At 28.3% G+C, this 12,332-nt stretch overlaps 2 protein-coding genes across 5 annotated transcripts in view; one reads left to right on the top strand and one right to left on the bottom strand.

Annotated features, from left to right (window-relative positions):
- The window catches only part of LOC106692950 (tropomyosin), a 36,690-nt gene extending 29,284 nt beyond the window's left edge, over positions 1-7,406 (top strand). For all 4 annotated transcript variants that reach the window (XM_014439226.3, XM_014439228.3, XM_014439229.3 and 1 more), the window contains exons 11-12: positions 3,281-3,433; positions 7,120-7,406. In XM_014439226.3, coding sequence (XP_014294712.1) covers positions 3,281-3,433; positions 7,120-7,297 — 331 coding nt within the window. In that variant the 3' untranslated portion in view covers positions 7,298-7,406. The remainder of the gene's footprint in view (positions 1-3,280; positions 3,434-7,119) is intronic.
- Positions 7,407-10,766: 3,360 nt separating this feature from the next.
- Positions 10,767-12,332, bottom strand: part of Nox (NADPH oxidase) — a 68,415-nt gene continuing 66,849 nt past the window's right edge. The window contains exons 16-17 of the mRNA XM_067050746.1: positions 11,045-11,248; positions 10,767-10,964 (exon numbers count right to left, since the gene is read on the bottom strand). Of these exons, the coding sequence (XP_066906847.1) occupies positions 10,767-10,964; positions 11,045-11,248 (402 nt within the window). The remainder of the gene's footprint in view (positions 10,965-11,044; positions 11,249-12,332) is intronic.

Here is a 12,332-nt window from a genome sequence, read left to right as displayed (position 1 = left end):
TATATATATAGCATTTCCAAGTCAAATGTAACTCTTTTCATCTCAAATGTATCCCATTTTATTTAAATTTAATTCAGAAATTTTATGTTTATATTCTAGTCCTGATTTTAATATTGATACATACTTACTTTGTTTAGTTGATAATCAATGATGCTGATAAGCAATCAACTGTTGGATTTTCATTCATTAATTCAAATCATAATTTGGTATTACAATTAGAAACATTTCAATGTTGAGGTCTTTAATTGGATTTTGTTGTTGTTGATATGAGATTATAATTCTGTAACAAAAATTGTGAGGTATATAAATTAGTATTATCATTCTATACCTATCTTATAAACCAGAAAAATCAAGATTAATAATATTAAATTTTGGATTTTAACAAATTTCTGAATCAAATAGAAATAGAATGGGTTACATTTGACTTGGAAAGGCTTACATTTCTCTCGGGAAAGGTTACATTTGACTTGGAAATGCTGTAAGAAAAATTCGTCTTTAAAATATCCTACTTGATATTCTTATAATATATTTGGTTTTTGAAACTATATTTAGTTCTTTTGCACAATAAATTGTAGTAAAATATTTGAGTGCCACTATGCTGTAGGAATGTTTACTTTATTCATAAAATTAAGGAAAAATAAAATATCTCTGAGGGATATTTTTTAATTTGGGTATGATTTGTTGGACAGATAATCATTTCTAATGAGGTGGTTAGGGGCGTAGATTCGATATGAGAAAATGGACGGAGGTGCAATCAGTAATGTTAGGATATGATCTGTTGGTAGAATGTGGACGTACAAGTCATAACGTATGTTAAACCAAGTGGAAATAGTTGACAGCATATATAACTAAATATACAATACCACTTAGTTAAAATAAATAAGATAGAAAAAATGAAACTAAAGGTTAAAGAGTAAATTACAAAATAACTAATGAAAAATAAATAAATACGAAACAGAAGCCCAGAAAATTGTAGATTTAAAGAGAAAGTAAAGTAGAGTAAGGCGGAAGTTCAGTAATATAATACAAGGAGTTGTCAAAAAAAAAAAAAAAAAAAATTAATTTAAAATTATGGATGTTTTAATAAATTAACTTGGGATGGATTGTTTTTGTCAGTTTGTGGTTAACTGGTAAAGACTAATTGTATATAAATACTTTTGGAAAGGAGTCGTTTTTTATGGTTAGAGACAGTGGCTAGAATGTAAGTATTATCAAAATAAAGTGAGTGGTTTAATTATAAGGAATGTTCAGAGTTTGGAAGCACTAAAGTTATGGGAAGAGAAATAATATTTGTGTTGACAAAAAATCATTTCTGGAGAAGACTGTAACTTGGTTACCATTGATACCAAGATATGTTATATCTGAAGAAAAAAGTTAAGTCTGAAGCCTTTTATATAACATAACATAACTACATACATAAGATCACTACATATATAGCATAACTATGTACATTGCCTAACATAACTACGTACATAACATCACTACACATATAGCATAACTATATACATAACATAACTACATGCATAACATCACTACATATATAGCATAACTCTATACATAACATAGCTACTTATAAATAACATCCATTTTTATTTTATACTAAACAGTCTGAGTATGATCGAAGCACATAATATTGTTTGTATAGATTTTTAAGTCAACTATTTAAGGGTTCTCCAGAATCCTGGGACCCTGGGAAGGCTGGGGGCTTAGGAGATTTTCATCCTTAACGTAGCTGCAGATTTGGGACTAAAAAAGATGCTCTCAAGACAAAAAGGTTAGAGATCAAATGTTGAACAGTTGGAGTGGGTGAGTGGCTAATTTTCTAATTTAGAGGGAAAGTGTTAAACTTAATTTGTTTATTTTGCAAAGGATTCATCAAATAAAAAAAAAATATAACATTTTTTTTTCTTCCCAAAATGTTATTAATTCGATGAACTCAAGTGAGAAGGCTTGTAAAGTCACTTTCAAACTACTATAACAGATATCTCTCATTAGTTAAATCAAGCATTGCATTATCATTACTGGCATCTTCTTTTCTTATTGTTTTGTTGTGTACTTATTCACTCATAGGTTTATCCAGCTAGTCTTCTCTAGAACCTCATTTCCCCTCCTTTTATTTTGCTAATATGTTTGCTCAAGATTGTTGAGCTGCGTGATCCCTGCAGTAGTATGGGAATAAATATGATCATCATCTTACAATTGATTCACACATTTTGAGGTTACAATGAGAAAATAATTTGAAATAATGAAATAAAGAAGATGTAAGATACATTGGATGCAATATTATCAATACTCATGTAAATTTTGGTACTGCTCAAAAAGAGGAGGAAATAACAATAATAAGGATTGAGAGGAAAATATTTTAAAATCCTATGATGCAAATATATGACTGTTTTAAAACAAATAGGCATATATATTTAATTTTAATTTATAACACTTGATTGAAAACATGTCAAACAGTAGCTAGCAACTTAAAACATTTTACAGTTGCCATGGCAATCGCTGGCACAGAATATGGCTGGTGGGCACTAGGTTGAGGACGCCTGATTCAAAGTAATATGAAGTGGGTCTTTATTCATTATATGATTCATACTTAATCCTCACACTTGGATGGATTTATGATCTCCTTTCCCCCTTTTAGTTCTTCATTCTATTTTTCTGGGACTTTATTCATTGATACCATTCATTGCATTAGTCAAGTTGTCTCCTTGTTACCCTGTATGCCAGAAATTGCAAGGAAGGGGGCAAAAAAGTTGTATCCATGTTTCCCTGTTATAAAATGTTACTGAATAAGGCACTGTTGCAATCAATCTTTTTGTTTCTTTTGACTCTTGATGAACTGGCTTTATGGCACTTATGAGGTATTAAGTTATCATTGTAATGCCTACTTAATTCATTTGTAATAATGATGAATCAAAAGTCTAAAATGTCTAGGTTAACATATCATGACCAGTTAAGCTTATTTATCTATAAATAAACTATAAACTAGATAAAACCTTCTCACTAGCTGACTAGATAAGCACTATTTATCTGGAATGACTGGATAAACACATCTCGGGGTTTCTCAATGACCATTCTTATCAAGAAAAATGTGGTCCTGGGTTCATCTAATAAACATTCCATGTTCTTCAATTTCAATTCAATACTCTTTGCTTCTAATTCACTCACCTATTGTTTAAGTATACCTGTTAATCTAATAATTTTATTTTAAATTTATTTATTTTTTATTTAGTTAAGATTTGTTATTAAGCTTTTACAACTTTGTGTAATTTAATTCTAGGGAAAGGCTACAAGCATGTGAATGCCAAGTAGAAACTTTACAAACACAACTTAGTATCCAACGGCAAAGGCTTCGTGCCGAAGAATTATTTCGAAAGCAAATTGAAGCAGATTATAGGCGCCTGCAGGAAGAAAGAAGATCTATTTCTTCTAGGTAAACATTTGGAATTGTTTGTAATTTTTAAATCTGAAATAATGTTAATTATATTAGATGATTTAAATAATTAAAGTATAAATTTATTCTTTAATGGCAGACGTTTGATAATTCTTTCATACTTTTCTACATTTGCCGTGAATTTTCTTATTGAATAACTTTGTGATCCTTAATCCACTGATTGTAATTTTATGTACTTATACAAATTTCTGTGAGGGAAAAATCTCTGGGACAAGGGGGTCTATTGGTCATTTTTTAAAACCCAGATTAACCAAGCAGGTTCTTATTATTAATCTATTATGAACCTTCTGGTTTGTTTTCTTAGTAAAATCTTAGAGGGCTGGTAATTTGTATTATTTTCTAAGCCATTTCTGAATTATGTACGTTACTTAAAATTTTTACATCTTAAATTCATACGCTTTTTTTCAATACCAGAGTATTGAAAAAAGTTTAGGTGATTCATGGTCTTTTAAAGTATTATTTAAAAAATGAAATAAAATACTGTGACTACTCAAAGAGTAATCATATATAATTAGTGGTGGGTATATAATAATACAGTATTGCTTTGCACCAGTATTTCAGTAGTTATGGGAAATAAAAGAATATCATTTTTTGTGTTTCATAAAATTACTCATTTATTCATAAATAAACATAAATACTTTCACAAAATAAAAAACTTTGTAATTACAGCCTAAATATAGCTGTCTAAATTTTGATTAGGGGGATCGTATTGAAATAGAAACTGGATTGGAAAGGATCAATTGATTGGAATCTTCAAGGATATAGAAAGATTAAGATTTCTCTAATCCTAATCTATTTCAATTTTAAATTGTCAATGGTATAAAATTGTTATATAGGAAAAATAAAAATAGTTAAAATATATTGTATTTAGTGTATAGACGATTATTGATTGTGAAAGGAAAAGGTAGAAAAAAAAAATTGTTGCTATATCATGTATTTACATGATATAGCAACAATTTTTTTGTGTCCGATGTGTCCGATCGTGGATTGATTGGTATGTTGTGTAAGGTAGCAACCCAATGTATTTGGGCAACACCACTAAATAAAGCATTTCTCTCTCTTTTGAGAGGTTGGAAAAGATGGAGCTTATGCTATATTCTTCAGAAAGTGAATGTTCAGAATTTTTATTTGGAATATGAATTCACTCAGACGTATGTATGTACTTTTTTTTTTACTGTTAGTGATATATGTTTTTGAGAATCTTGAGGTTATTCTATTAAATAAAAAACTATTTTGGCAACATTTTGAAATATTATTCGCATATTCACACTGTTCATTGATCTAAGGAATTTAGAGTGAGCTAAAGATTACACAAGATCACAATAGGTGATTTAGGGCTAGTTATGAAATACTTGTATGTAATGATTGGATTGAGTGGACTGTATTGGAATTTGAATGATGTATTAGTGGACTTTATGGATAGATTTAAATAAAGGCATAAAATTTACACTATAATTGACAGAGATTTAACATAAGAATACGATAAAATACATAAAATTAAAATAAAACTTGATACACATGAAAGAAATTAAATTTGGCTAAAACAAAGTTTTCTGTTTAAATAAATAAATTCTAATTGAGCAATCACTACAGTCCTTGTTACATGTTTACTGAATGCTGAACTTATACTTGACTGTTTCCTTACAATTATTTGGTAACTCATGTATTCTACATTGAATAGCTAATAACTCTCCACCAAAACTAACTCATACAAGTTTTGAAATAATACTAAGCAAGAGTGAAATGTGGATTAGGGTCTAGAGAAACCAACCCACACTTACCTTAATATATCAGTTAACAAATAATTATAAGTAATATTTCTATTTATTGATCTCAATTTGTATTCTGTTTATTTTAGTGTTCAATAATTAGATCAGAAATTCCTTTTTTTTTAAAAAAACTTTTTTCACTGTAAGAATGAATAGAACAAAACTTCACCAAAATATATTTTTTTATTATTGGCTGAACCTCAAGATCATTTAAAAAAACATGTATACATAAAATAAATTTAAGAGTAAAGATGCAGTTCTTGTATCTTTAATGAATAATTAAAAGAAATAGTAAGTGCTCTAGCATTATTATGATTTTCATCAAGAAACATGATGTTTCTATTTTATTTATCTTTTTTTCTTTATTTAAGCATTAAAATAAAAATAAGTCATCTGTCTGAAAGGGATGAAGGGTGTATTTAGTCAGTGTGGCATATGGGAGGGAGCACCTAGGACCAAGTTGTATGATATATATGAAGAATTTTCAATTAAATTAAATTTTTCTTTGATTGGATTATTAATGACTTTCTAATTACTTTACTGAATGTATTTTAATAGCGACTTGCATCTGATTATACTTAACTTTAAAACATAATAAATATTTTTAAAATAGCTAAAATTCTTTCATAGTAGGAAGGTTGGTTAGCTACGGACATGTAAATGAATTACAAATAAAAAATACAATCAACAACATTTCTGTATGTTTACTCTGAAAAGAAACTCAAGAACTTCTACAGTCATACTAATTAAAAATATTAGAATTACTTTGGCCTTGAATTTTTAACTACACTTACTTATATCTGGGTACCTCTACATACATTATTAATTGTGACAAAAACGTTTTTTTAGCCTTGCAAATATCTCTATTGTAATATTGATCTGACATATCCTCATGGGCCCCATATTTGTATTTATGGTATTGGATCCAGTCTTGGATACGGTTTAGTGGCAGATTAATGTGCACGACTATTAGAGGACAAATATAGTTTTTTATGATGTTTAATATTGTTAACAGTTGGGTACTCTTTAATCATTTAATTATTGAATTACTTTAAATATTATATTACTAAACACTTGTATTTTCTTGAATTTGTTGTGTTGCAAAACCCACAAATATAAAATAAGAATGGAAATAAAAAATTATCTATCACTGCTGGATTTGAACTTGGATCCTAACAGTTAGTAGCACAGCACCTTACCACTTGTTTCACCCCACCCACCAATAAAGAAGTATGTATACTTACTTATTCTACTTAATAACCTCCAAGAAAGCTTGATAGGATCCATTAATAATTTTTGATGGAAATAAAACGCACAATAACGTATTGTTCACATTGTGCCCATAACACAATTGAATTGCATTTCTTTACACTGTAGAGGGGGGCTTCTGACTCCGTTTTACTTACGCAGTGTGTTTGGTTGTTTAATGATTTCAATGTTCGGGACTATCTATCGTTCGGGGCTACCTAACCTTCCCCTTTATTTGATAAAATTCTATAATTTTTTTCACTAACTGAAGCATAATGGGATAAGAATTATGAAATTTTATATTTTAAATCTCTTTAATCATAATGGAAAATAACAAGTTAACTAATTTTTTTTTTACACACTCTGTTTTTTCTTTTCTTTTTTTTATTATTTTAGAATTGAAATAGGAGGCATGTTATTTGACTTTGACTAACTCCTAATTTCCAACATAATCTGCTGATAATTGAATACAAGAGGAAAATATTTATTAATGCTACACAAATTTAGTTTGTATTTGAGACTGCATCTGCATACTTTTTGGAGAAATTAATTACCAATGTTTTTGTTTAAGTTGGACTATTTTGAACAATAGTTTGATGTTAGACATTAGATTGTACATTATTTATGTGGATACTATTATTTTTGTAGATTGCTAAATGCTGAAACACACCAAAGGGAAGAAGGACGAGAATTGGCTATTCTTCAAAGAAAAGTGGTTTTACTTGATAATGCTAATTCAGAACTTGTTGCTCAGTTAATGAAATTAAAATATAAATCAAATTTGACTAAAAGTACGACTTGTGATGATATGCTCTCATCTTTATAATACTGCTTTAAGACTTTTTTTTGTTAATAATGTATTAGTTTATTATTATATATATTCTTATAAATTACCTATGATATTGTTTATAAGAAAATAAAATAATGTACATTTACTTTATTGTCATCACTATATTCATTTATTAAAAACTGTTTTAATTTATTAATTAATGAAATTATAAATCATTGTTGTACAAATCATTGCTATATTGATTTTACTTCAGGTTTTTGTAAATAAAAATAATGTTCTCTTTCTGCTGAAACGACTGGAATATTTACAATAGATTTTGTAAATGATTGTGTTTGCTGTGAAAAGAAAGTACTGTTTTTGTAATGTAAATTAGGAATTAATGTCGTGCCTTAGGCTTAAGGAATAAACCAGTGAATATTTATGGATTTCCTTATGAATGATTTAACTAGTGAGTTTAAACTCCAAAACTAACTAATTTTAGAAGATTCTATTGGAAGAGATAAAAAAGTAATTTACTTGAGGAAATGCATTATTCAGGAATTTTTAATAATAATATTTTGTTTGACAAAAGATCAGAATGGTGGAACAGGTGTTTAGAATCTCCTCATAAAAACTGGGATGGTATGTTTCAGATACATAGAGCTGGGCAAAAATTAGTTATTAATAAAACTAATTAAAATGTCATGGATAAAATTTTTATTTATTAATGAACTTTTCATAACTAAAAATTTATCCATTATGATTTCATAATAGTTTTATTTATTATTAATTTTTGCTCAGCTCTAATTTCAGGTGACATTTAATTCAATTTTTTTGTGCTAGCTTGGTTATGTGCTTATGGTAAAACTGCAAGCTCCATATTACCTAAAATAGAGTGTCTCTAAGAGTTGCTCTTTTACTAATTTCTTGTAAACTTCCCAGAACTGATAAATTTTAGAATTATATTGAATTTTAGCTTGAAGCTGGAGGATTCATAAAGTTTTTTTTTAGTTTTAATATGAAATTTTTCTTTATACATTTCCCCTCACCCCAAATAACCAAGTCTTGCTAAATGGTATGTGTGTGTGTTTTTTTTTTTTACGAGGGTCGGTGGAAATCTTCAAAAGACACGGATAGGTCCATACCTATCCGTGTGTGGGATTTTTATCCACTAAAATCACCTCCCTTCACCTGTTAATTCCTCTCCACAGGACCGCCATTAGGTATTACGTCATGGAGAGAAATAGCTGAGTGCTGCCTCATGAATTTGTGTGTGTGTGTTGCCTAACTCAAAAACGAAAAGTCTCATGAAAGAGAAATGACATATTTATTGTGGGTAAATGCCTGAGGTGTGACAGAAACGTTTTCCATAAAATTATCTGACCCAAAGTGTCACTTTATGGAAGCAATTTTTTATATTTTTACAATTTTTTCAAAAATGGCTCTAACGATTTTGATTAACTCAGCATGTCAACATACAATTAAATGGTCTTTAATATCATATAAATCATTTCCTCACTGAAATAATCTGACAGGGCTTAAATGACGAATTTTTTTTTAATATTCCACTAAAGTATCTTTAATTTTGTTTATTTGAAAAAAAAAATTAGAGGTATCTTCCCAATATAAAAGTGACTACTACAAAAGTCATAATTTTGCAATTACCAAAGTACTTTATGTTTTCTGAGGGGATTATGAATCTGTTATATCAAGGCTTTTTTATATACTTTATTCCTTATATCATGGGTACCATGGTAAAACATCCTAACTCTTCCTTAGTTTCATTCTAAGGCCAGGAAATTGGGAGTTTTTACAAACACATAGAACCCCTCCATTCTAGTGGGAGATTTTGAAACAGCCTTTTTTAATTATTTTAACATTTTATGTTGATAGGATGTTTTATAATACAATTTTGGAAAGGTAATATATTTCATTGGTAAAAAAAAAAATTCTTTGAAATTCGAGATTGGAGGTTTTACTGTGCCAATCGTGATATACAGTTATATTTTTCATTGAATGCTATGCTATCCTCTCATTAGAGAGGATTTTAAAAAATTGGTTTTCAATTTTCCTCTGTATTTATTGATTTCAGTTTTTTTTTTTTTTTTTTTAATATCTCTTTCATGTCTACCAGATAATGTGCAACATGACTGTTGCTGAAAGATTCAATATAAAACTGTTTTAACAAAACGGTTAGCATTGAATTGTACTGTTAATGCCATATCCAGAAGATAGATATGAAAGAAGGAAAATGTTAACTTATACTTCTTTTACATATCATGTCTTCTAGTCTTTAAAAAATTAGCTGATTTTACAAATTTTTACTTTTTGCAAATTAAAGTTAGCAAATACATTTTATTCAAATAAAGATTTAAAAAAAATATAATTAAATAAAATAGCTTTGTATTATTGTAAATATCCTGATAAAAAAAAAATGTATGGTTTAAACGACATAGTAAGTTAATTGCCCAGCCTAATAATTTATTCTTCTCTCCAAATTATTAGGATCGATAATTTAAAAAAAAATAAGTATTTTGTACCCCTTTTTTATGGTACGTAAAGGTTATAAAATGAAAATGAAAATGACAGTATTTATACATCCAACAATCTCTTGCTTTGAAAAATTAAAATAAATATGTTCTAGAACAACAAATGTAGTAGTGGCAGGTGTTAATGAAGGGTCAAGATCCTTGGTAAAAATGATTTAAGATGTGACAACACTGTGACTCTCTCAACTTACCAGTTTAGAGTGATATGACACTCTCCTTTTCCTATTAGATTTTTTTTTTAACAATTGTGTCTCATTAATAATTATAATGGCATTAAAGAACTTTTTAAAATATTAAAATGGGCCTAGGAATGTATTAAATATGCTCATTTATTTTCCAATTGGACAAAAATCAAAACTTAATCAACAAAAATAACATTACTTGTTTACGCTGATATTTTTGCCTTCAGACTACTAATATTATTTTTAAAAAGTTGTATGTTTACATTTCATTAACTTAGTTGAAAGTAAGTATTTAATGTAAATGTATTGACCATATATAGATAATCTTGGATTAAACTGAATATTAAAATAAATCCCTTAGGACAAAATCATAATCTTAAATTTATATGGGTTGTTGATTGAAATTTAAAAATTATGCAATAAATAAAAAGTAGGCAAAATTTTTATTATAATAAAATTTAACATTTATACAATAAATTTAGTAGGGTAAAAATCTGGTAACTTCCATTTCTGACTGCAGTATTTCCGTATTACAGTTTTCTTCAATTCTGAAATTAAAAATAAAACAATTAAATTCAAAATATTTCTTTCATACTCTCCTAAAAAAAAAATAAAAAAAAATTGTATATTAAAATAATAAAAAAGTTTGGAAAACTCAAAGGTTCAATTTTTTTTTTTTTGCCTAAATATACATAAATGCCAAACCAACGTTCACTAATGCAGCTCCATAGATTGCCCTGTTTTAAGTAATTTACAATTAATATTCATAAAATCAAAACAGTATTATTACCTATATTAAAAAACTTCTTTCCTAAAACTGAAACCAAATTGATCACACTTCAGTCTCAAAATCCTTGCCAACTGTGGTGGCCCACAATAAAAAACGGTCACTTTCCCTTTCTTCTGGTCCAGAAGTTGTTTGAATACTTTATCCCAATTAGGTCTACCAGCATTAGTTCTTGTTTTTAAACCTGTTATTAGATCTCTTTTTTCCTGAACAAAACAAATAGGTTAATACAAAAAAGAAGTATAATAGTAACAGTCTTATTGAAGAATAGATCGTGGTAAATTACTTTTTCATGAAGTAAATCGAGTGCCAATTGTAACCCTACAGCTTTCATATCTGTTTTTTGTAAAGCAGATGTAATATACATGTGCATTTCCAAAAATCTTTCCATTGCTCCTCCAAGTTCAGCTTGTTCAATTTCTAGTTGAGATAATAAATTTACAAACCATTCAAAAGATCTTTGATCTCTGTTAATCCAAAAGAAGTCAACCTGTGAGTAAAAATAAGAATCTTTATTTGCAACAATTTTCTGTATAACATTCATTCCAAGGATATATTATGGCATTGGATTTATTTTTTAACCTTCCTACAAACAAACAAAAAAATGTCAATTTTTAACATTAAATTTATAATATTTATCATTAAAATGGTAAATATACCCTACAGAGTAGCATCTATCCCTTTTCTGGCTCTCAGGAGTGATAGATTTTGACAAATGAAGTATCAAAAGAAAGAGAATTTCATGGATAAGTGACAAATCTCAATGTCGATTCTTTATTTCTTACTAGATATAAGTTATTAAAAAAAGTGAGAGGTTTCAAAGCTTTGAAAGAGGTAAGTCGGCAGATAGAGATTGTAACCTTTGGCTTTTAACGATTTTAATGCATATATCATTACCCAAGTGGGTTTCTATGGAAGGTAAGTTGAGCCCTATGTTTTAAAGCCCAAATATGAACTGTTTTTGAGACAGAGAATGAATTAAGCACAGGTCAAATCTCATTCTATTGTCAACTTCCACAGTGTTGCCATAAGAAACTTACGCAATGATTGAACGAACAGCTTAGCCCATTTTTTGATTAAAGATTATCTGCTTAGAGATTTTGAGTATAATACTCAGTCCTAATTTTGAGAGTAACTCGTATGATATATTTATGAGAATTAAATGAAAATGAGGCAAGATAGTTCGTAACTAATTTGGTTTTATAACCAGATAGAACAGGTCTTGTTCTCGTAAAATTTATTTATTTGTTTGTTTTTTTGGTAAACTGATCTACTGCTGTGACTATTATTAATGGTCTGATCTCACATTGCCATCTAATAGTGAATTTGTTTAGCGGTCACTGGAGAGGATCTAGGAGGGTGAATTTGTTGATCGGGTGAATTAAAAATTGTGAAATGGTGAAATTGAAGGAACAGAAAAGGGAAAGAAAAAAAGGAATAAATTGAAATATTTGGTGTATAGACTGAAATTGATTGTAAAAGGAAACTGTAGGGAAAAAAACTTTTCTTTCTATTTTATTATACCATGTAATTATATGTAATTTCTCTCTCTCTCTCTCTCTCTCTCTCTCTCT

Source organism: Halyomorpha halys, unplaced genomic scaffold (assembly GCF_000696795.3).
Source record: "Halyomorpha halys isolate HHAL.00 unplaced genomic scaffold, Hhal_1.1 Scaffold79.1, whole genome shotgun sequence".
NCBI lineage: Eukaryota > Metazoa > Arthropoda > Insecta > Hemiptera > Pentatomidae > Halyomorpha > Halyomorpha halys.
Note: the sequence above shows the minus strand (reverse complement) of the source record. Positions and strands in the feature narration are given on the sequence as shown.